Below are 21,051 nucleotides of genomic sequence, written 5' to 3'. Positions count from 1 at the left end.
CGGGGCAGAGCCGGCCCCGCCGACGCTGCAGCCAATGACAGCGGACCAGCGCAGCCGGCGGCGGGACAGGCGGGTGGCTTCACCAATTGAAGGCATCGGGGGCGGAGCTTGCCCCCCACGAGGGCGCCGCGGTGGAGCGGTGGGGAGCGGCGGACGGCGGCAGGTGCGGGACCGAGACCGGGACCGGGACGGGGAGGGCACGGCGGAGATCTTGGTTGGGGCGGTGATGGGAGCGGTGATGGGGGTGATGGAGCTGGGCACGGTCGCGGGCTCAGCTACGGTGAGGACACGCCGCCACACGCCCGCTCCCGGTGCCCCGGTAAAATCTGGCTGATAGCCCGGGAGCGGCGGTTAGTAGCCCGAGTGCCCCAGCTCGCGGAGGAGCGATCCGATCGCCGTCCCGGGTATTCTCCAACGATGCCGGGCGGTCTCGGGGCGGCGGGCGCAAGCGAGGGCCCGGCGGTGCCCGCGGGAACGGGGCGGTTGCGCCGTTGTGGTCCCCAGCCAGGCGAGAGCATCCCGCAATCAGTGTCCTGGCTGCTGCGGCCCGGTGAAGCTGCAGCGGGTAGACGCAGCACTCAAAGCCCGGTAACGCACAAACCAGGAAGCAGGAGCACAGAAATGTTGTGGCTTTTCCCCGCAGTATCATCCTGGTTTCTAATCCGGGCCCCGTTGTGCGCGGCGGAATGAAAGCATCACGTTTTGTGCACGAGACAGCGGCTTCGTTAACCGAAATGGCACGTGGGGCTGTTGGGAGCGAGGACCGGCTCCCGAGCTCTGTTCCTGAGCCCTGCTAAGAGCTTCTTGTCCCCCGGTAGCTGCTTCCACTGCTCACTGTGAGCATCCTTCTTCAGACCGGGGCTTCCTTCGGCTCCAGGCCCCCATCAGTCCCCACTCCTTGGGGCGGTTTGCCATGTAACAGGGAGCCCACTCAGCCAAGACATCGAGCTGCCACAGCTAATGGAGGCATTCCAGGCTATTGGCGTGGGCACCTGGCCTGGTGAAAGATACTGGGTAGAACAGACACGTGCCTCTCACCACTGGCACCTAGACTGGCCTTTCGTGGGGAAGGCACCCAGCCAGCTGCCAAACCCCAGGGGCTTCTTCCAAAAGCATCACTTGGAGCCACAGTGCTGTGCCATGGGGCAGCGCCAGGGCAGGCAGGGTGGGTAACAGCCATCCAGCAGATAATGCATCTCTCTCTGTGCTGTACATATGCAGTGATTTTCTGGCCTATTAACAAGGAATGTCTCTGCTCATGGCTGCTAATGGGAGACACTCAAGAGCTGCTGCTTTAATTATTATTTTTTATTGCTATTTAATGAGCAGGGTGGCAGGGCTGCCCATTGCTCTCAGTGTGGGGGTCTGTGGGTTGGATGTATGGCAGAGCAAGAGCAGAACTTGGCATGTGGTTTCCACCCATCTGTTGTGCCAGTTCTGGGGAGTGCTCCCCAAACGGACAGGGCCTGTGGCCTTTCCTGCCTGTTGCAGCTGTGGCATGGAAAGTGGGCAGCCTGCAGGGGTCACCCAACCAGGCCATGATGAGAGGGTCTCCATCAGTGTAGGAATGGTTCAGAGCAGGCAGCGAGACAGCTGTGCCAGGAGAGCAGGGGATGCTGCCTTGAGGTGGAGTGGGACACATTGGATGGAGGCTGACTGAGTTTTCCTGATTTATAAATGGCACAAGAGCTGTGGCACACTCCCTGACCCCTTGTGCTGCCTTGGCCTCTGCTTTTCATCTCCAGTCTGGCTGTTTCGGTGCTGTTATCACTCCAGGATCATGGTGTTGCGTTTCTGCCAGCAACCAGCATGCTCCAGTTTCCAGGGTGACCCCAAGCCACACACTCCGGGGTGGGTTTTTGGCCCAAGATGGCGAAAAGGCACTGAGAAGGAGCAGTTGACACACACAGAGGAGGATGGGTCAGCTGCAGGGACACGACGGCCGGGCTGCTCTTGCAGCACTGTCTGTTGCTGCCCTGGATTTATCCCTTAGGCAAAACTCCCGGCATGGCATTTCCACCACGGAAACGTCCAACAGCCACCGGGCCAGCCTCCTCTCGCCGGCAGTGGATGGCAGCCTCTCGCTCGCCCGCGCGTGCTGCCGGTGGTGGGCTGTGGCACCGACACGGTTAAGGCACCGGTCGGATCGGGGCGCCGGGCTGCATGCCACGGCACACGCCACGGCTGCACGGAGCCAAAGTTGCCGAGTCAGGATGTAAGAGCGGCAGGGACGCGGCTCTGCAGCATCCCTGGGTGCTGCTGCATCCCGGGGCGCGGAGCACTCGGCCGTTCCCGGGGACGGAGCTGGAATGGGGTAGGAACTGGCACCCGCTGTGTTTGTCACAGCTGCTCCGCATTGGCACTGGCGCCGCTTCCCGGAGCCTGCATTGCTGCCAGCTGGGGCTCATCTCATTTTTTCTGCCTCCTGACTGCACATCGCCGTTCCAGCACCGGAGCCAGGTGAGTGCAGTGCTGGGGCCGCCGATGCCGCGGATAGTGGCTCAGCCGTGCCTGGCTGGCAGCCCTGGCACGTCGGCGAGGCTGCCCAGCGGATGTCTGGGGAAGGGGCACACGCTGGTGGTGCTGCACACCAAGGAGCCGCGGGTGCTCGGTGGCCTGATGGAGCCTCTTAGTTGGGCGCTGGTGTACGTGGCGGCAGAACGGGACTGGCCCTGTCCGTGTGCGGCTTTGGGCTGTGTCATTGGCTCCAGCAGCCGAGCGGTGCCGGTGCCAGCGCTCCAGCGCGCACGGCACCATCACGGGCAGCTTCACGTGTCGCAGCTCCCTCCCCACCGCCAGCCTTGCTCCTTGTGGGAATCGCTGGCCAGTAAACAGCCCCGAGCCCACCGCCCGCGGTCGGAGGGATACCGCACCGCGGTGCCAGACTGGGGGATGCCAGGCTGGGGACCGAACGCTGCTCTGCAGCAGCAGCAGCTTCCCCGGGCAGAGAGAAGGGGCAGGGCTGATGCTCTGCGGATCCCTGCAGCGCCGGGGCTGCGGCAGGGGGTGCACGGGACACAGAGGTGACGGCAGGAGGTGCCAAGGCTGCAAGGCAGAGCCGGACAGCGTGAGTAATGGCGCTAAAGTCACCTTCCCCGCGGCGTGGTGGGGGCATTTGCTGAGGGAGCTGCTTGAAAAGCTGGTTCAAAAGGGGCAGACATAGCAGGGATGGCTGCCCATCATGGAGGGATGCTCGGTGCCATGTCCCCTGCATCCCTCACCAGAGCAGCTGGGAGAGAAACTCGGGTGCCTGGGGTGGGGGTCCTGCAGCTCCTCCCGACCCAGTGCCTCACCCTTGCAGGGTCAGGCTCAGCAGTGGGCACTGAGGCTTCGAGCCCAGGTTCACATTAATGCTGTGTGTGCTTGCTTGCTCCAAGCACAGCGTGTTTGGGGTGGGCTGCAATCTGCAGGACGCACACCCTCTGCCCCCCTCCCAAGGCTGGGCCATCACAGCTCTAGCTCCCAGAGGCTTCCCAGCCATGAATCCCCTTAGTATCTCAGCGCCCATCCTCTCCCAGCCCTCTGTGCTGGTTGGGGATGGGTCCAGCTTGTGGGGCAGCCTTGCACTTGGGTGCCGGGCGCATCCCGAAGTCCCGAAGACTTTTCATCCCTTTCCAAGCATTACCCTGCAGAAACTCCTGCGGGTGCAAGCTCGCGGTGGAATTTGCTGTGAGGAAGCTGAAGGTGCAAGACTGGGCTGGGGGCAGCACCAAACTTCTGGCACGGAGAGGACCAGGCTTTTGGCAGCACCTTTTTCTCGGGAGCACAGAGGGGTGGGTTGGCCCCTGGATCCAGGATGTCTCGATCCTCAGGGCACGGAGCTCTGCACCGTGTGCCAACGGTCTGGCATCGCTTCCCGGCAAAGTTCCTCCAGTGCCGCTGGAGACTTGCCAGCCGCCGCGCTCGGTCCCCCCCGGCATCGCCACAAGGTGACAGATGAGGGTCCCGCTGAAGGTTGCGGAGAGCTGAGCTCATCGCAGCGCTGAGCTCATCCACCACAAACCCCGGGATGCGTAAACAGCCGGTGCCAAGCCTTGCAGTCGCTGTGTGTCCCAGTTGGCAGCACGGGCATGGATAAAGCTGTGCTGGGGCTGGGGGCCGGCTGTCCCTCTTGCACCGCCCCCCATCTCAGCCCAGCTTCATTATCCTGCTGCTAATTAAGTGATGCTGAGCGGGCATGGAGCAGCTTGCAGAAGCGTGCAAGAGAGTGCCAGGGACAGTGGCTGCCCTTGACCCGCTGCAAAGGTGACACGAGCAGCCCCTGGGAGAAGCCTGGGAGTGACGACGGCTTGGGGGGACCTAGGTCTGGTCCTCCTAGGGGGTGCAGGGCTGAGGGAGCAGCTCCCTTCTGTCCTCCAAAACAAACCCTGCTTTACCGTGCCCGATCTTCAGCCCCGGCACAACTGCGGCCAAGGGGAGCAGCAGTTCTGCAGCGCTCAGGGGCTCTGCACTGGGGCCGCACTTCGGGGCCGTTCTTCGGGGCCGCAGCGAGGTTAGGGGCTGCGGTGGGCGGGCAGGCGCCTCAGCGGGGATGGGCTCAGCTGCCGCAGCCGCTGCCATTGCGCCGCGTGGGCTGCAGGGGATGCGCTGGGATGCAGGCACGCGGGCCGGGATGCTGGCGGGATGCGGGAAGTATGTGGGATGCAGGTGTACCAGCCCAGGATGCTGGAGGGATGAAGGGTGCAGGAGGGATGTGGGATGCAGGCACGTCCTGGTGGGACACAGACGGGAAGTGCTGTGCGGGCACTCTGTGCTGGTATGCAGGAGGAAGGGAGATGCTGGAGGGATACAGGAGGAATGCAGGGTGTTAGAGGGATGCAGGGTGCAGGGAGGGATGCAGAATGCAGACAGACCAGGCCAGGATGCAGGATGCGGGCTCACTGTGCTGGGTTACAGGAAGGCTGCAGGCTGTGGGAGGAATGTAGGACACAGGCATGCCCTGCTGGGATGCGGGTGGGATGCAGGATGTGGGCACACCAGGATGCAGGCAAGATGTGTGCCAGGGCAGAATCACGCCGTGCAAGGCGATGGCCCCATTGTGCCCAGGGCAGTCAGGGAAGTAGCCCAGAGATCTCTCAGTCCCCGCCTAGGTGAAAAAGCAGATCGTGACTTGTGACATAAAGATGAGGGCAGGGAGGGTCTAGGGTGCCAGGGGCTGAGCCTGTCTTTCCCTCCAGGCTCCCACACCTCCATGGGCTGTGGAAAAGTCGAACTCCATGAGCTTCTCCCTTGCAGGAGAAGCAGCTCTGAGGGCTGCTTTAGTGTTAAACACCCGCAAAGTGTTTCGTTCTTCAGGCCCACGTTACTGGTTTCCTGGTTGGTTGTAAGACCTCCCCGGCGCGGGTCAGTGCCTCGCTGCCGCAGCTGGGCTTCCCCGCAGCATGCCCTGCTCGCCTCCTGTGGGCAGCCAAGCGGGCAGAGACGTGCAGCCAGGCAGGCAGTGAGGCAGGCAGCAGGTAGCCCCACTCTGCCAGTCCTGGGAGTCCCAGAATTTTGGTGAGAGCAACAGAACTGGGGAACTGTCAGCACAGGGCAGGGGGAGGATGGGTTCGGGAATGGTAGCGAGTCAGGGTGGGAGCTCGGGCTGGCAGGGCTGATGTGCCCTGTCTGCTACTGCCCATCCTGCTGCTGTGCCACTGCCTGTGCCACATGCCCATCCGGCTCAGAGCTTCTACAACAGGAAGTGCCGTCATGTGCATGCCCCCAAAACCGCCGTTTCTTCCTCTTTTTCTTCCTCTCTTTCCCCTGTGGCAGGGGTGAGGCGGCGAGCGGCTCCGAGGAGCCCAGGCTGGCTCCATGTATCCCGAATCCACCACTGACTCCCCGGCGCGACTCTCGCTGCGGCAGACGGGCTCCCCAGGGATGATTTACAGGTAAGGGCAGGGGGAGGCGCCGGGGGCTTCAAACCAGGGCCACAGCACCCCAGAAACCAACCCCGCACCCTTGCTTTGTGCAGAGAACCTGCAGGACCGCACCAAAACAGGCACCAGCAGCAGCGTTTCGGGGCTGATGCCTGTTGTGGGTATTCTGGGGGAGCATGCTGGTGCCCACCACACGGTACCCCTGCAGCGTGGCACGGGTGACACACCTGACCCTTCCCGTGGCTGCCAGCTGTGCCGCTCGGTCCCGTTCCACCTTTCTAATGGGGTTTGTGGCATCTTTCTCCTTTCTTCCCTTTGCTGTCGGAAGCGCGAGATACGGGAGCCCCAAGCGCCAGCTCCAGTTCTACAGGTAACCCTCCCCCCTCCCCAAAATCCCCCCCGGCCAGCAGGCGTGGCCCTTGCCCATGCCCGCGGTGCTGTTAGCATGGCACCGCGTCCTCGCCTGCTCGTGGGTTCGGCAGCGTGGTGCGGGGACCCGACGTGTGCGGCTGGGTAGGTGGGGACCATCCTCATCGTGCTCCCCACGCAGCAGAGCGTGACCAAAGCGTGGGCGCAGGGTTGCCGGGGTGCAGCTGGTGTAGGGGTGTGAGGCTCGGTTCAGGAGGAGCACCCCGCACGGGTGCTGCACTGGGAGGAGCCTGCTGGCTCTTCCCACGGGAAGCTGCGGGAGCCCAGCCAGATGCTCCCCGGCCCCATCCATTAAGCAAGGCAGCGTTAAGTGGTTCCGAGGCAACACTTCCCGGCCCCGCCGCGCTCTTACCGGCTAGAGCAGGCACTTCTGCCTGCGCCCTGTGCCAGCAGCCGTGCCACTGCTCCCGGGGCTGCACCATCCCAGTCCTCCTGGACCAGGTCTGACCCAGCTGTGAGGAGACAGGGGACAAGGGCTGTCATCGCCTCCCCACTCCATCCCTGGCAGAGGAGAGGCTGGCTGGTGCTGGGATGGCTGGGTGGCACTGCCAGCCTGCCTGTCCCGGCGATGTGCCACCATTGGTGCTGCCAAGCCTGTGCATGGATGAGTTTTGGCTGCCAAACCAGCCAGGCATCTGAACCGCTGGACATATCTGGTATGAACGGCTCCTGAGGCCAACAGGCAGCAGCCAGTGTGCCCATGGGCCAGTGGCAACTGTTGCCCAGCCCTGTTTTGGGTCTCCTGCCCAGAGAAGCCCATGGTTAGGTCCTGCCGCAGCCCAGCTCTGACCTTGCCACCATAGGGAACGGATTCTGCGCCCCCGTGGCCCCAGCTGTCCCCAGCAGGCTGTGTGCCAATGGCGCAGGAGCTGTGACCGCAGGGCGCGGGGCGGCGGCGGGCGGAGGTCATGCTGGCAGCGCTCGTACGGCAGTGAGTGGCACATCCCCGGGCTTTTAGCGAAGCGGCCATGAATAATTTAGGGCCCTTCACCAGGAAGAAAATCCCCGAATAGGGCTAATGGAGCGCGGTGAGAACGCTGGACTCTGGGGGGGCCCTGGCTGCCGCCAATGGCTTTTGGACGCTGAGCTCTGACACGCCCCTCACGCAAACCCCCCCAGCCCTCGCTCTTAAAGCTGCCCCGGGGCAGCCCAGCTGCCCAGAGCGTCCCCGACACGCGGGTGAGTCGGGGCTGGCGGTGAGCAGGGATGGGCACAGGCAGTGGCACGGGCAGTAGGGAGGGGTTTCTGTGTGGGGTGGATTTGGTGGCTTGGGGTTCAAGGGAGGTTTTGGGGTCTTTCTGGTTTTAGGGAGGCTGTCGGTTGCCCGGCTGGGCAGACGCCTTTCTGAGCAGCCACCCTGCATCCCCGCTTGTCACCCACTTGTTGTGCCTGTGACGTGCCAGTGGTCCCCTGTCGCCCCGCAGAGCCTGGTTGCTGTTCCCACCCCAGCAAATGGCCTTTCCCGCTTGGGCTCGGCGCTGCTCCGGCTCCGGCAGCTCCCGTAGCCCCGCGGCTCTCGTCTTTCTGCCCGCGCTGGGATTTCTGCTCACCAGCAACCTGTCGGTGGTGCTGCTGCCCCTGCGCTCTCCCCGCTGCCCCGCCACGGGACTCAGCTCACAACCGGGGAGGTGTCGCCCTGTTCCCCAAAACAGCCCAGACCAAACCCCTGGCTCCGCTTGCTGCAGCCCTTTCATTACTGCATGGTGAAGCCGAAGAGCAGCGCTGCAGCCAGCTTGGACTTCTCCTGGCTGCTGTTGGGCAAGGGGATCCCACCAGGGGCAAAGGGATCCCAGCAGGGACAAGGGGATCCTCTTGGGATCCCCTTCCCACTGGGGAAATGGGGATCCCACGGTGGGTCTGCACCCATGCCTGGTAGGAGCCACTGACACTGTGAAGGGCTGGTGCTGGTGGTGCCAGCTCCAAGCTCTGGTTTTGAGGCACAGCAAGGAGCAGATGCTGGTGGCCAGAGCTGGGTTTGGCTTTGCCAAAGGAGAAGGTCCCTTTGCCACGTTCCCCTGCATTCCCAAGTCCTTATTGCAGAGAGCGGGAGGGTCTATGGCAGTGCTGGCATCACAGGAGCCCCCCAGGGCTTCAGTCACCCCTCGCCAGCAGCTACTCTGCATCTCCTGGGCTGTCTTCTTTTCCTCGAGGTCATACCTCAATGGGAGATGCACTCTGCCTTTGGCTCCTGCTGCTGTGAATTTGAGCTTCACAGGGAAAGAGAAAACCACCGCTGGGAGCCTGACGCTAGCACAGCCTGGGCTCGGTGGGCTCCCAGCAGTCGCCTCGGCACTAGTGCCATGGGTTTGGCCCCGGTCCCTGCTCCCCTCAGACACTGAGTGCGGGGGACACTGCAGAGAGCAGGGAGATCAGTGCCAGTGCCACCATTGATGAGGCCCCAGACGGAGAGGCACTGGGGACCTCCAGCTGTGCCAGGCTGTTTTCTGTGGCTGTTGCCAGCTGCATGGTCGCTGCCGTGGCTGCAGGGAAGGTGTTGGTTGGCAATGTGAGCTATGGCACCCTGCAGGCACAGCAGCAACCAGTGAGCACCCAGCACCCATGGGCCCTCTGTGGATGCCCACCTCCCTGGGGAGCCCCATGGGGCTGTCATTCCTATCCTGGCTTCTCTCACCCACTGGCGTGTGGTGCCAGATTCTCACCAGCACCTTGCCATCCTTGCCCTCCCTCAGCTGTCTCCTGAGGCCCACCATAGGGGGCCAGTGGCAGGCCAGTTGGTGCAAGCTGAGAGGCAGCACAGCCCGGGCACGTGCCAGGCTGCAGCAGCTCACCAGGCTTAGGGAGGCTGTGGTGGGCACCTACCGCAGCCCCAGCTGCCCATCGCTGCCCGACAATGGGCAGTGCCGCATCCCTTCCCTGCTGCACTGCTGCCATCGCCCTGCCTTTGCTCTTCGGCTCCCCGACCGCAGCTTTGCTCTGCTGAGGCGATGGCTTTGCCAGGATCCTTGCTCTCCCCTCCCTGCGCCGCAGACCCGCCACAGGTCAGGTCCTTGCAATGGCTGGTGCCAGCACTGAGACGGCATGGCATGGGTGTTGACATGGCTCTTCCACGAGCAGCGGTGGAGCCTGGCGAGACGCTCTCCCAGCTCTCTCCATAGCCTTGCTGAGGGGTCGTTCCCGGTGCCGGCGGCGAAGCCCGGGCCGGGGAGGCAGGATGCTTTCCATGACGTACAGCGAGAGCCTCCGCAGCGTGGCCAGCCGGCACCCCCCGGAGTGGGGGTTGCTGCCGGCCTCCCGCCCGGCCGACGGGCTGGAGCTGCGGCGGCTGCGGGACGTGCGGGCGGCGGCACGGGCGAAGACGCTGGAGGAGTTCCTGCGGATGCATGGACTGTCCCTGGCCGACAGCACCGCCCGCACCACCGGCATGAAGTACAGGTAAGGCAGCGCCGGAGCCGGTGGGGCGAGCAGCGTGGTGAGGGCCGAGCGTGCCCAGCCTGGGGTGTGTGGCTGGAGCAGGAGATGCTGCTTGCCGCTCGTCTTGCACCCGTCGGGGATCGCTTGGGGTTCTCCGGGTGCCCTGTGCCGCGCCGAGATCCGGAGAAGCCGGGAACGTGGGGATCTCGTGTGCGGGAGAGGCTGCGGTGGGCCGGGGCTGCGGCCTCTTGGCTGCTCGATGAGCTTCTTGATTGGCTTTCCTCCCTTGGTGCTTATGAAGCTCAGGCCCCTGGAGCAGCCACGGGGGCACCTTACCTGTGCCGTTCTGACTCGGGTGTGCCGACCTGGTGTGGCGTGAATTCTGCATCTGGGACTCAGGCACAGGTGGGGTGTGCCAGGAGTTCACCCAGCTCTTGTCCTTCTCATCACCCACTCATGTGGGCAGCTGGAGAGTCGGCTGCAGCTCCTCAGAGGGCATGAGGCTGCTTCTCCCAGCACATCCTTTCCCTCTCCCCCTGCACTGCAGGTGGGCAAGGGGGCAGGGGGCCAGACACCTCTGATAACCTGTCTACAGCTGAGGTCGTCAGGGAAGTGGACAGCTGCTGCTTCCCCTGTGACAATGCTGGGGGCCTCTCACACCCCACCGCAGCAAAGCCCCTAGGGACTGCAGCTCTGCTGCTTGCTGCCATGCCGTGCCGTGCCATGCCGTGCCACACCGCGGCACAGTAGGTCAGGTTCTGCTCAGCTCACAATGACAGAGGTAACATTTACACAGCGGCAAAAGCCCATCAAATATTCATTGGGTGGTTATTTATTGATGAGCAGAGGCTGGCGCAGGCCGCGCTGGTGCTGCCCCTCTGGGCAGATGCCCACTGCCCCCAAATCTCTGTGCGTTCTCCTCGGGGAGCTACCGATGGATACCGGGTGCCCCCCCGGCGAAGGGCTGGCTCTGGCACCGGTGGGATTACGCAGCTAAGGAGCTTTGCGGGAGCGGGATGCGGTGGAGATTACAAAGCTCCTCTAGATCAGAGCCAGCCGCGTGTGATTTCCCCTGCAAGTGAAGCCCCAGCTCCGCTCCTTGCTCGTCCCCTGGGGGGGGGCACAGATGGGGTGGGCAACCAGCGCAGGGCCCCGGCCAGAAGCAGTGCCGCAGGACAGCCGGCTTGTGGCCCCCGTTGGCGGGAGGTGTGAGCTGGGGTTTGCCTCAGACCCCAGTGTTAGAGCTGGGTGTAATTCGGGGGATGCGCCGCTGAGGCTGGAACCCCGAGGCGGGCAGCTGGCCCAGCTCTAGCAAACCTGGCGCCTAACAGCCAGAGCTGGCTCCGGACGGAAGGATTTGTTTCGGACTCAACCCACCCAGGAGAAGGGCGTTGTGCCAAGGAAAGCCAGCGTCACCCCAAACTGGGGCTGGGCACATTGCCCGCGGTGGGGGCACCCGCGGCAGAGCTCCTCCTCCTTCCCCCCACCTGCCCGCGTGCTGCTCAGTTGCTCGCTTCCTGAGCTCATCAAATATTGAGGGCAGGAGGGTTGCCGGGAGCAGCTTCGCGCCCGCCGCCTCGCAGCTCCCCGCGTCACGTTGGCGGCGTGCGGGAGGAGCTCCCGCCTGGCTCGGGGCGCCGGCTAAATTTAGGCAGCTGGAGCGGCTGCCCGCCGGAGCAGCATGCAGGTCTCCTTTGTGTGCTCCGAGCACAGCATCAAGAGCCGGAGCGCGGAGGACCGGCTGAACAGACAGAATGCCGGCAGCCCCAGCCTGGGCACCCGCGGCAAGTTCCGAGCCGTGGCCATGGTGGCTCGAAGCCTGGGGCAGCTCTCGGTGCAGAACGCCCCCTCCTCCAGCGAGTCCAGCATCAAGCAGCCGGGGATGAAATACCGGTAGGAAACGGGATCCGCTGCCTGATTGGCTGCTTTCTCTGCTCCTCACCAAGCTCGGGGAGGTGGCAGGGTCTGGGGCGCCCCTGATCCCTGGTTTACGTCCTGCTCTGTGGGTTTGGGGTTCTCAAAGTGCTGACCGTGCGCCTACGTCGCCTTCCTCACTGCTCACTCCTGTCCCCTCTCCGGGCGGCTTTGAGCCAGCCTACTGTAAAAGCAGCGGGATGGGGCAGGGAAGGGACCCAAAATTTGGGCCAGATTAAAAGGGTCCCCGGTGGCTGCCGAGCCGGGGAGGGGGGGGGGTGTCAGGGAGTCGTGGAATGCGTTAATCCGCGGGCTGCTGTGGCATCGCTCCGGTGCCGTCGGGGACTCGCCACCCTGCAAAACGTGTGCGAAGCTGCAGCCAGGGGTCGGCCCTCAGCTGGGCCACAGTCGGGCTGGAAACGAAGGAGGGTAGCTAGGACACGTTGTGTCCCCCAGGCTGGCACCCACTGGGTTAACATTCTCCACATCCCTGGCACTACAGCAGAGCTCTGAGGGCTTCCCCCCACCCCAAGATTAGTGTTAGCTCAGGCATGGGGTTGGGGGGATACCCCCTCCGTGAGGATGCACCCAGGCGCCGGGCTGGGGGTTCCCCCCCCAGATGAACAACGCACGCCACGGTCCAGCTGCCAGCCGCTGCGTGCCCTCACTGCAGCCCAGCTGTGCCTGGCATTAGGCAGAAAGCGCATCAGGCCAGCCGAGCATGGGGATGGCTCCAGCCGTCACCCACTATCAGCATCAGTGTCCAGAGCAGCCAAGTGCCCTCGCCTGGGCACTGGGGAGGGGCTTGGGGTGGCCCCGTCTGGCTCTTGAACTCCAAATCCTTATGGCAGCACTGCTGGGGATACACATAGTGACATTCTCCACGCTCAGCATCTCATGGTTATGTGCCCATTCACAGGAGCAACACCCTGGGGTCCACCTAATGCCAAGCAGTGGGTGGCCAGCTCCGGGATCCCTCCTGGCAGCTGCGGGGGGAGGCAGTCCTGGTGGGGCTGCTCTGTGCAAAGGGATAGGAAAGCCATGGCACAGTGCCAGGGGGTACTTGGCCTCTCCTGGTCAGCATCCTGCCAGCATCCCCACTGGGCAGGCAGTCAGCACGCTTCCAGTCAGGAAAGCTAGGAGCAGCAATGTGCCACCAGTTCCCACCTGCCCAGGAGGAACCCTGTGATGCCCCTGTAGCCTGGAAAGGCCAGGATGGGGCCACCATGACCCCCCATCATGGTGGGCTTGAGCCACCACGGCCAGGGTGTCTCCCCACCCTGAACACAGCACAGGGCTGAGGGCAGCCCGCGCACCTCCAGGTGCTGGGCATTAAGGCAGCAGCACGCAAGGAAGGTGCCCGGCTCGGCTCAGCCCTCGGCTCACCGTGGCTGCTCCCTGCCCGGCTCCCTGTGCCCATGCCGGCGGTGGCGGTGCCTGCCGGTTGCTACGCGACACGGGCGCAGGCGAGCTGCCGGCTCACCTACACTTTATTTATTTTAACGCTCCTCTCTCCAGCCTTTGTCATCTCCCGGCACAAACTGGCTCTCCGTCGGCATGGCGAAGGCGGCTGCCAGCCCGGCCCCCTTCCCCAGAGCTGTGCTCTGGCTCTTGGTGCCAACCAACTTCTCAGGGGCTCTCCACTTCTCCCACATCCTGCTCCACTGCCCAGCACCTTCTCCCTGTGCCAGCCCTGTGCTCCCCTGTACTCCACCAGAGAGAACAGGCACAGCTCGTGCCATGTGTGGGATCCTCCAGGCCTGACCACCACTGTGCCAGTCCCACTGCTCCTGCCCCATCCTCCCGTGCTGGCAGCTCTGTCAGGGCATGGGACACCCTTGTCACAGGGAGCAGCACTTATGAGGGCACTGTCTGCTGCCCCTCCTGGGTACCCTGCCAGGCAGAGCAGTTATTTAGTGTGTGCGGAGTGGCATCACTGCACTGATGCTGGCTGTGCCACCAACAATCAGCTGTGTGTGCAGCCTAGGGTGGCTTTGACTCAGTGATGGGGAGACCCTGGCTGAGGGACGCCCCCAGCCACAGATGGGGTCAGGGACAGGGACCACCAGCAGCACATGGGAACGGCGTCTGGACGCTTTCTGGTGGCTTTGCTAACAGTTCTGTGTCTTCCAGGAACCTGGGCAAGTCTGGGCTGCGTGTGTCCTGCCTGGGCCTGGGTAAGTGCCAGGCTTTGCCATGCCCCCTCCATCCTGTGGCTGCCACTCCAGCAATGCTTTGCCAAGGGAAGAGCAGGAAAGGGTTTCCCCTAGGCCCTGCAGCAGCTTTGAGATGCAGCCCAGAAGTTGTCACATTCTTTTCTCCTTTTCACCTCCTGAGTAATGGGAAATGACCAGGCTGTGCTGAGAGCACTGTGCTGCATGCAGCCAGGCCAACCGCAGCATACCAGGACTGTGCCAGAGGAGTGGGGTGGGTGGCCATGGGTCAGGGGAGTGGCAACTGGGTGCTCACCACACTCACCATGCGTTCACTCTCTCCCCCGCAGGGACATGGGTGACATTTGGAGGGCAAATCACAGACGAGGTAAGGGTTGTGCCCTGAGGGGATGGTGTGCCAGCAGAGCTATGGGTCTTGGCCTCAGTGCCCGTGGTCTGCCAGAGCTCACGAGCACACAGCTCTCAGCTACATTCACCAACCATCCCTGCTGTCCCCTTGCAGATGGCAGAGCAGTTGATGACTTTAGCCTACGACAATGGCATTAATCTCTTTGACACGGCAGAAGTCTACGCCGCCGGCAAGTAGGTGCCCAGCTTTGGTGGCAGCACATGGGGCTTCCCCCTGCACCCCAGCCTCTGGCACCTCTGAGCTGGGAGTCTCCCAGGGTTGCCAGCTGCAAAGCAGCTGCCAGGATGGGACAGCCAGTACTGGCTCTTGCAGGTGATGGCTCGTGTCGTTGCACACTGCCTGTGGTGCCTGTGGCACATGGGCATAGCCATGCACTCTCCCTGGCATGGTGAGCCACAGCTGCCAGGGACCAGGGCCATCCCTGCTGGTGGCTGCCACTCCCTGTGGCTGCAGGAGCTCAGGTGCCAGCATCTTACATCCCCTTACCTTGTAGGGCTGAGGTGGTGCTGGGGAACATCATCAAGAAGAAGGGGTGGAGGTAAGCTGAGCTTTGATCCTGTGCAGCGAAGTCATCCATGCGGTGCCCATGGGCTGGGCAAAGCTGGTGTGAATGTAGGCAGGGAGCAGGCAGGGCACATGGGGCTTTGTGGGTACCACCAGCAGTGACTTTCTGTTTCTCCCTGCAGACGGTCCAGCCTGGTGATCACCACCAAAATCTTCTGGGGAGGAAAGTAGGTAGCATGCCAGTCCCATGCCAGAGCGGCCGGAGCCTGCTGAGCTCTCACCTACCTTTCTTCTTGCAGGGCTGAGACAGAGAGGGGCCTGTCCCGGAAGCACATCATCGAAGGTAGGCATGCTCACTGGGCACTGCCAGCCTCAGTGCCAGGATATGCCAGGGCCAGGCTGTGCCTTTGCTGGCTGGTGGCATGGAGCCTGACACACCTGATGGTCTGGTTGGTGTGGCAGGCCTGAAGGCGTCGCTGGAGCGGCTGCAGCTGGAGTATGTGGATGTGGTGTTTGCCAACCGGCCCGACCCCAACACACCCATGGAAGGTGGGTGTTGCCCCGTGGTGCCATGCTCCTCCCTGCTGCCTTTTGTTGGCATCACGATTGGTTTGCGCCAGGCTGTTACCTCAAGGGTGTTTTCCCTTCCCAAGCAGAAACTGCTCCTCTGCCACCAGGGTCACCCACAGCAGCTGAACCTCTGCCAGCCCAGCACCAGGACCCTCTGGGCCATGGTGGGGGTGGTTCAGTGGCACATGGCTGCCCTGTCCCAGCAAGCCACTTGCTCTGCTCCACTGGCAGCAGCCAACTCCACTCTCTCTAAATCTCTCTTTTATCACCAGGGGACCTATTTAGTTCCTCCAAGTCCAGGACTTTCATCGTGGAAGGTACTCCCTGCCCGCACGCTGCCGCTGCCCACATCCCAGTGGCATTTCCTGGGGCAGAAGTCCCACTCCTTGTGGTTTCCAGCCCTGTCCTCTGTACCCTGAGCAAACCCTGCTACCAACCGTGGAGGCAGCGGCAGCACAAGAACGCCCCCATCCCTTCAGACCTTCCTGCAGTTCCAGGGGAGGAAAGAGGTCCCCAGGCCCTTGCCACGGGGCACCATGGCAGGGTCCTCCCTGGCCAGGGCAGCTCCCCACCCCTTGCTGTTCCCGCTGCCTGCCTGTGGCTGCAGGAGTGCCTTGGCTTGGCCATGGCTCGCATGGCTCAGTGCCGGCTCCTCCTGAGACCCTTGCACAGGGTCTGGTGTTCCCTCCCTCGCCTGGATCTCAGCACAGGGGCAATGCTTCAGGTCCCCTCCCCTGCAGCGATGTCGGCGCTGGTACCCCGCGGGGCGAGGGGCTGGTGCCAGGAGCCTTGGGCTGCATCCATATGGGGAGAGCCCTGGCATCACTGGCGGCATGTCAGGGGCGGCCGTGGTCCCCGACACATCCCGAGTGGCTGCTCCCTCGGTCCCTATCCTGCTCCTCCGAAAGCATCCTCCGAACACAGCCCAGCTCCAGCTCTCACCCCGGCGCCGGGGAGCAGGATGCCAGACCCCTGCTGCCAGCGCGGCCCCCTGCTAACCCCCCCCCCTGCTGCTCTCCCCTTCCCTCCGGCAGAGACGGTGCGAGCCATGACCCACGTCATCAACCAGGGGATGGCCATGTACTGGGGGACCTCGCGCTGGAGCTCCATGGAGATCATGGTAGGGACCCGGGGGGCCGGGGCGGCCGCAGCGGAGCGGCCCCGGTGACGCTGATTTAATTAGACAGCAGCTGGCAGCAGCCAAGCGCTTGCAGATGCGCTTGAGCCTTAATTATCTTCCAGGAGGGCTGCTCGCGGCTCAGCGAGGGGGTCAGAGGGGGTCAGCAGGGGGCTCGTGGGGGCCAGCAGAGTGCTGAGGGTCCCGGTTCCTCGGCAGGAAGCTTACTCAGTGGCCAGGCAGTTCAATCTGATCCCGCCCATCTGCGAGCAGGCCGAGTACCACATGTTCCAGCGGGAGAAGGTGGAGGTGCAGCTGCCTGAGCTCTTCCACAAGATAGGTACGGGAAGGTGTGTGTGTGGGGGGGGGGTGGGGGGGGTGGGTGGGTGTCCTGCTAACCCCCCCCCACAAAGCCCAACAGGACAGCCTCTGTGCCACGGTCCCCAGGGGAGCTGGAGAGTAGCAGCCTCACCTTCTGCTCTGTTCCCAGGTGTGGGAGCCATGACCTGGTCCCCACTGGCGTGTGGCATCGTCTCGGGGAAGTATGATGGAGGCATCCCCCCCTACTCCCGTGCCTCGCTGAAGGTGAGCCCAGGACAGGTAGAGCTGAGGGAGCAGAGCCGGGGCATCTCAAGGTCCCCAGGAGACCAGCAAGACCTGGGCAGCTGGGGGTGCCCTGACTGCACAAGTTTCTGGCAGAGCTGAGCCCCTTCCTGTGCCCCCCCCAGGGATACCAGTGGCTGAAGGACAAGATCCTGAGCGAGGAGGGCCGGCGGCAGCAGGCAAAGCTGAAGGAGCTGCAGGCCATTGCTGAGCGCCTGGGCTGCACCCTGCCCCAGCTCGCCATCGGTGAGGGGACAGGGGGACACTGTCAGGGGGACATCAAAGGTGGCTGAGCCACACTCAGTCTCTCCTCTCTGCCTCCAGCCTGGTGCCTGCGCAATGAGGGTGTCAGCTCCGTCTTGCTGGGTGCCTCCAATGCCGACCAGCTGATGGAGAACATCGGTGCAATACAGGTCAGTGCCTGCCCGCAGCTGTGCCAGGAGAGGCAGTGCCACAGGGGAGCAAGCAGCCCCTGCTCACAGGGCTTAGAGAAACACAGAACGGTTTTTGTTGGAAGAGACCTTTCAGATGATGGAGTGCAGCCCTTAACCCAGCACTGCCAGGGCACTACCAAACCATGGCCACCACAGCTCCACAGCTTTGAAACCCCTCCAGGCATGGGGACTCCACCACTACCCTGGGCAGCCTGGGCCACGGCCTGGCAATCACTTTGAAAAAGAAATTGTTCGTCATGTCCAACCTAAACCTCCCCTGGGGCAACTTGAGGGCACCTCCTCTTCTCCTGTCACTTGTTCCTTGGAAGATGAGACCAACTCCACCTGGCTCCAGCCTCCTTTCAGGGAGTTGTAGAGCAATAAGGTCTCCCCTCAGCCTCCTCCAGACTGAACACCCCCAGCTCCCTCAGCCACTCTTCTCCAGATGCTTCCCCAGCTTCATTGCCCTCCTCTGGACCCCCTGCAGCACCCAGTCCTGCAGTGTGGGGCATAGGAAAAGAAGGGTGGTGAAGCTGGCTAGAAACAGAAATGGGTTTTGCTCCATCTGATGCTGTGCAGTGGAGATGAGGCTTTGCTGGGCTGGGAGATGGGGGATGAGCCCGACCCAGGCTCCCTAGAACTGGGTCACTCCGCTGGGGCTTGCAGCAGGGAGGTGGCAGGGAGGAGGCGGCGAGTGCGGCACGGCTGCGTGCCAGCAGCAGGGGCCTGATCCTGACTCCTGGCCCGTCCCCCGCAGGTCCTTCCGAAGCTGTCGTCTTCCATCGTCCACGAGATCGATAGCATCCTGGGCAACAAACCGTACAGCAAGAAGGATTACCGCTCCTAGGCGCCGCCGCACCGCCCGTCGCTTGCTTTCGCTTTGTGGGAGCGGAGTGGAGAGTGCGGTTGGCACCGCGAGCGCCCAGAGCCCCTGCCCGCGCTGCCCTGGACCCTTGTGCTGCTGCCACCCGAGGGAGGGCCGGCCGGGAGCGGCAGGGCGAGTCCCAGGCCGTCCGCCCACCCTGCTCGGGGCCGCCGGCGTGGCGCGGGGCCCGTTGCATGCGTTGCCCCTGCCCGCCGCGGAGGCGCCGAGCGCGGGGTACGAGCGGGTGCTGTACGTCCCCGAGGCCGACAACACGAAGCTGTTCCCCAGCTTGCGCCCTGCAGCCTGCTCTCGGCGCCGCCATCCATGGGGCTGCGGTGATGGGACGGGGGGAGGAGTGATGGGGAGCCCGTGGTGGCCTGGGCCATGCTGGGTGGGGGAGGTGCTGGGGGGGTGAGATCGGTGGGGCAGTGTGCCAGTGTGCACGCACAGACAGGGACAGGCAGGGTACATGTGGGGCACACCTGGGTGCCTGTCTGCAAGCAGCTGTGTTTACACCCAGAGGCACCCACACAGGTACACAGGGATGTAACTCCCCACAGTCTGTAGGTACACCCAGAGCTTAGCTCAGCCTTGAGATCCACTTACACCCCCACAGGCCCCTGCAGCCCTGCCAGTCCTCATCCACCCACAGCTATCCATGCAAAGAGGTATGGGATGCAGAGGCACACAGCTCGGTACAGGCACAGCTCTGGAACCCATTGGTGCAGAGGTAGCCCTGCAGCACTCCAGAGCTGTGTCTGTGCCTATGTACAGGTCGGTACTGTCCATGCACATACAGTGATGCAGCTACATCCATAGTTGTTTGCATAGACCAGGGGCTGTTGAGCCTGGAGAAAAGAAGGCTCCTGGAAGACCTTACAGTGGCCTTCCAGTACGTGAAGCAGCCTACAGGAAAGCCAGGAAGGGACTTTTTACAAGGACTGGTAGTGATAGGACAAGAGGAAAGAGGTTGAAGCTGGAAGAGGGGAGATTGAGACTGGAGATTAGGAAGAAATTCTTTCCAGTGAGGGTGGGGAGACACTGGAACAGGTTGCCAAGGGAAGTTGTGAATGCCTCCTCTCTGGAGGTATTCAAGGCCAGGCTGGATGAGGCCTTGAGCAACCTGGGAGTTGGAACTGGATGATCGTTAAGCCCCCTTCCAACCCAAGCCATTCTGTGAGTCTTTGTATGTGCACACAAGCTGGAGATGTGCATGCAGAGCGGCAGAGCCAGGTGCAGGGGTAGCTATCCCACACCCAGCTGTGCAACACTCAGCTCCATGCCCCAGTGCATGAAACAGGATATGTGGGCCTGGACAGACCCACAGCCAGACACAGACTGGCACCTTCCCTGTGGCTGCAGACACCTCAGACCTGTGCTCCCCCTGGAAGCTCCCAGCCCCTTGCCAATGCCTGTAGGTGTGCACAGCCACACCTGGGGGTGTGTGCAGAGTCCTCCCCAGACGCAGCAGCTGATGCCCACTTGTGCCTGCAGACCTTTACACCTGCTGCTGGAACAGGACAGCGCAGATGTGTGCACACAGGGACCTGTGCATAGTCACTGCACCCACACATGGGCTCTGTGCCCAGAGGTGCCTGCAGAGCTGTACAGATGTGCAGCTCTACATGCAAGAGTCTGCATGCAGTCAGGAAAGGCATCAGCACAGACACACACCCATGGCATGCACGTGTGTGCCTGTGTCTGCACAGTGCACAGGCTGTTGGGGAGCAGTGACCGCTACCAGTAGCCCCCTGGGGCTACCCCAGCACCACCCCGGGGTTACCTCAGCACCACCATGCACCCACCCTCACGGCAGGCCCCGTGACCACCCCCAGCCCAGCTGCTCACACACCAGCAGGCTCTGCTCGTCCTTCCGAAGGGATTTATTAAACCACAAAGAACAGAACCAGGACACATGGAGCACGAGGTGAACGCAGGGGTGCTGCCTACTGCTGCTGCCAGCTGCCAGTGAGGGGGCACCACCATGGGACAGTCGGTGCCACCAGGCTCACAGCATCTCCATCCTGGCCCCAGCCATGCCCTCCCTCCTGCCCACGTTGCCTCCACCCATGTGCCCCATGCCTGGCGTGCCCAGATTCCTGACTTTGCCATAGTGTTGGGGGCAGTGCCAGGGCTCCCCACAGCACATGCCAGTGCTCCAGGCAGGAGCGGACAGGTGGGCTCTGGCAGCAGGCAGGCTGTGGCAGCAGGGCTGGCAGTGGGCATGCACTTGCTCAAACACCACGAGGACGCAGGAATGGACTGCATGGGGATGGCCAGGAGCGGGAGCCAGCTTGGACCCAGCTGATGAGGCACTGGGGCACCTGCGGGGCTCCCCTCTCACCCCCACGTGCCAACAACACCAGACACAAACACAGTGACTCCACCTCCCTTCTCAGCCCACCTCGCTCAGCCAAACCCTTCAAGTCTTCCATAAGAAAGTGCAAAAAATGTACACGGACAGGAGCCCCCCGTGCCAGCCACCGCGGCCGCCGGGGGGAACTGCGGGAGAAGCGCACTCGAAGCGGGGCAGGAGCCCGGCGGCGCTGGGGGCGGCTCGGCACCCACCCGGGCAAAGCTGCACCCAGGCAACCCTTCCTCCGGCGACAGGGCAGCTTTCGGCCAGGGAATGGCTCCAGGGACTGCTGCAAGGAGAGCTGCCATCAGCCAGACTCCGGGCTGGGGGAGCACACGGAGCCCTCAGGCACAGGCAGCAAGCCCAAGGGCTCTGTCCCTGCTGCTGCTGCCTGTTGCGGTTGCTTGAACCAGACCCACGCGTGGACACCAGAGCCTGGGGAG

General features: G+C 63.3%; 2 protein-coding genes across 6 annotated transcripts in view; one reads left to right on the top strand and one right to left on the bottom strand.

The window, feature by feature from the left end:
- Nucleotides 1-5,796: 5,796 nt before the first annotated feature.
- KCNAB2 (potassium voltage-gated channel subfamily A regulatory beta subunit 2) lies at nucleotides 5,797-18,234 on the top strand. 5 transcript variants are annotated; one of them, XM_054394903.1, is made up of 15 exons: nucleotides 5,797-5,873; nucleotides 6,190-6,231; nucleotides 13,710-13,753; nucleotides 14,080-14,117; nucleotides 14,253-14,332; nucleotides 14,653-14,697; nucleotides 14,846-14,890; nucleotides 14,963-15,006; nucleotides 15,126-15,212; nucleotides 16,268-16,353; nucleotides 16,570-16,690; nucleotides 16,841-16,935; nucleotides 17,079-17,199; nucleotides 17,278-17,366; nucleotides 18,145-18,234. In XM_054394903.1, the coding sequence occupies exons 1-15, from the start codon at nucleotides 5,797-5,799 to the stop codon at nucleotides 18,232-18,234; spliced, it is 1,104 nt and encodes a 367-aa protein (XP_054250878.1). The 5 variants fall into 5 exon arrangements, with proteins under 5 accessions (XP_054250878.1, XP_054250879.1, XP_054250875.1 ...); XM_054394900.1 differs by lacking the exons at nucleotides 5,797-5,873; nucleotides 6,190-6,231 and adding exons at nucleotides 9,463-9,683; nucleotides 15,506-15,550; XM_054394904.1 differs by lacking the exon at nucleotides 6,190-6,231.
- A 2,026-nt stretch (nucleotides 18,235-20,260) lies between these two features.
- CHD5 (chromodomain helicase DNA binding protein 5) overlaps nucleotides 20,261-21,051 on the bottom strand; it is a 32,352-nt gene continuing 31,561 nt past the window's right edge. Inside the window, exons 41-42 of the mRNA XM_054394816.1 lie at nucleotides 20,709-20,931; nucleotides 20,261-20,514 (exon numbers count right to left, since the gene is read on the bottom strand). Coding sequence (XP_054250791.1) covers nucleotides 20,261-20,514; nucleotides 20,709-20,931 — 477 coding nt within the window. The remainder of the gene's footprint in view (nucleotides 20,515-20,708; nucleotides 20,932-21,051) is intronic.

This window comes from Indicator indicator, chromosome 32 (assembly GCF_027791375.1).
Source record: "Indicator indicator isolate 239-I01 chromosome 32, UM_Iind_1.1, whole genome shotgun sequence".
NCBI classification, from domain to species: domain Eukaryota; kingdom Metazoa; phylum Chordata; class Aves; order Piciformes; family Indicatoridae; genus Indicator; species Indicator indicator.
This window is presented reverse-complemented; position numbering and strand designations above follow the sequence as displayed.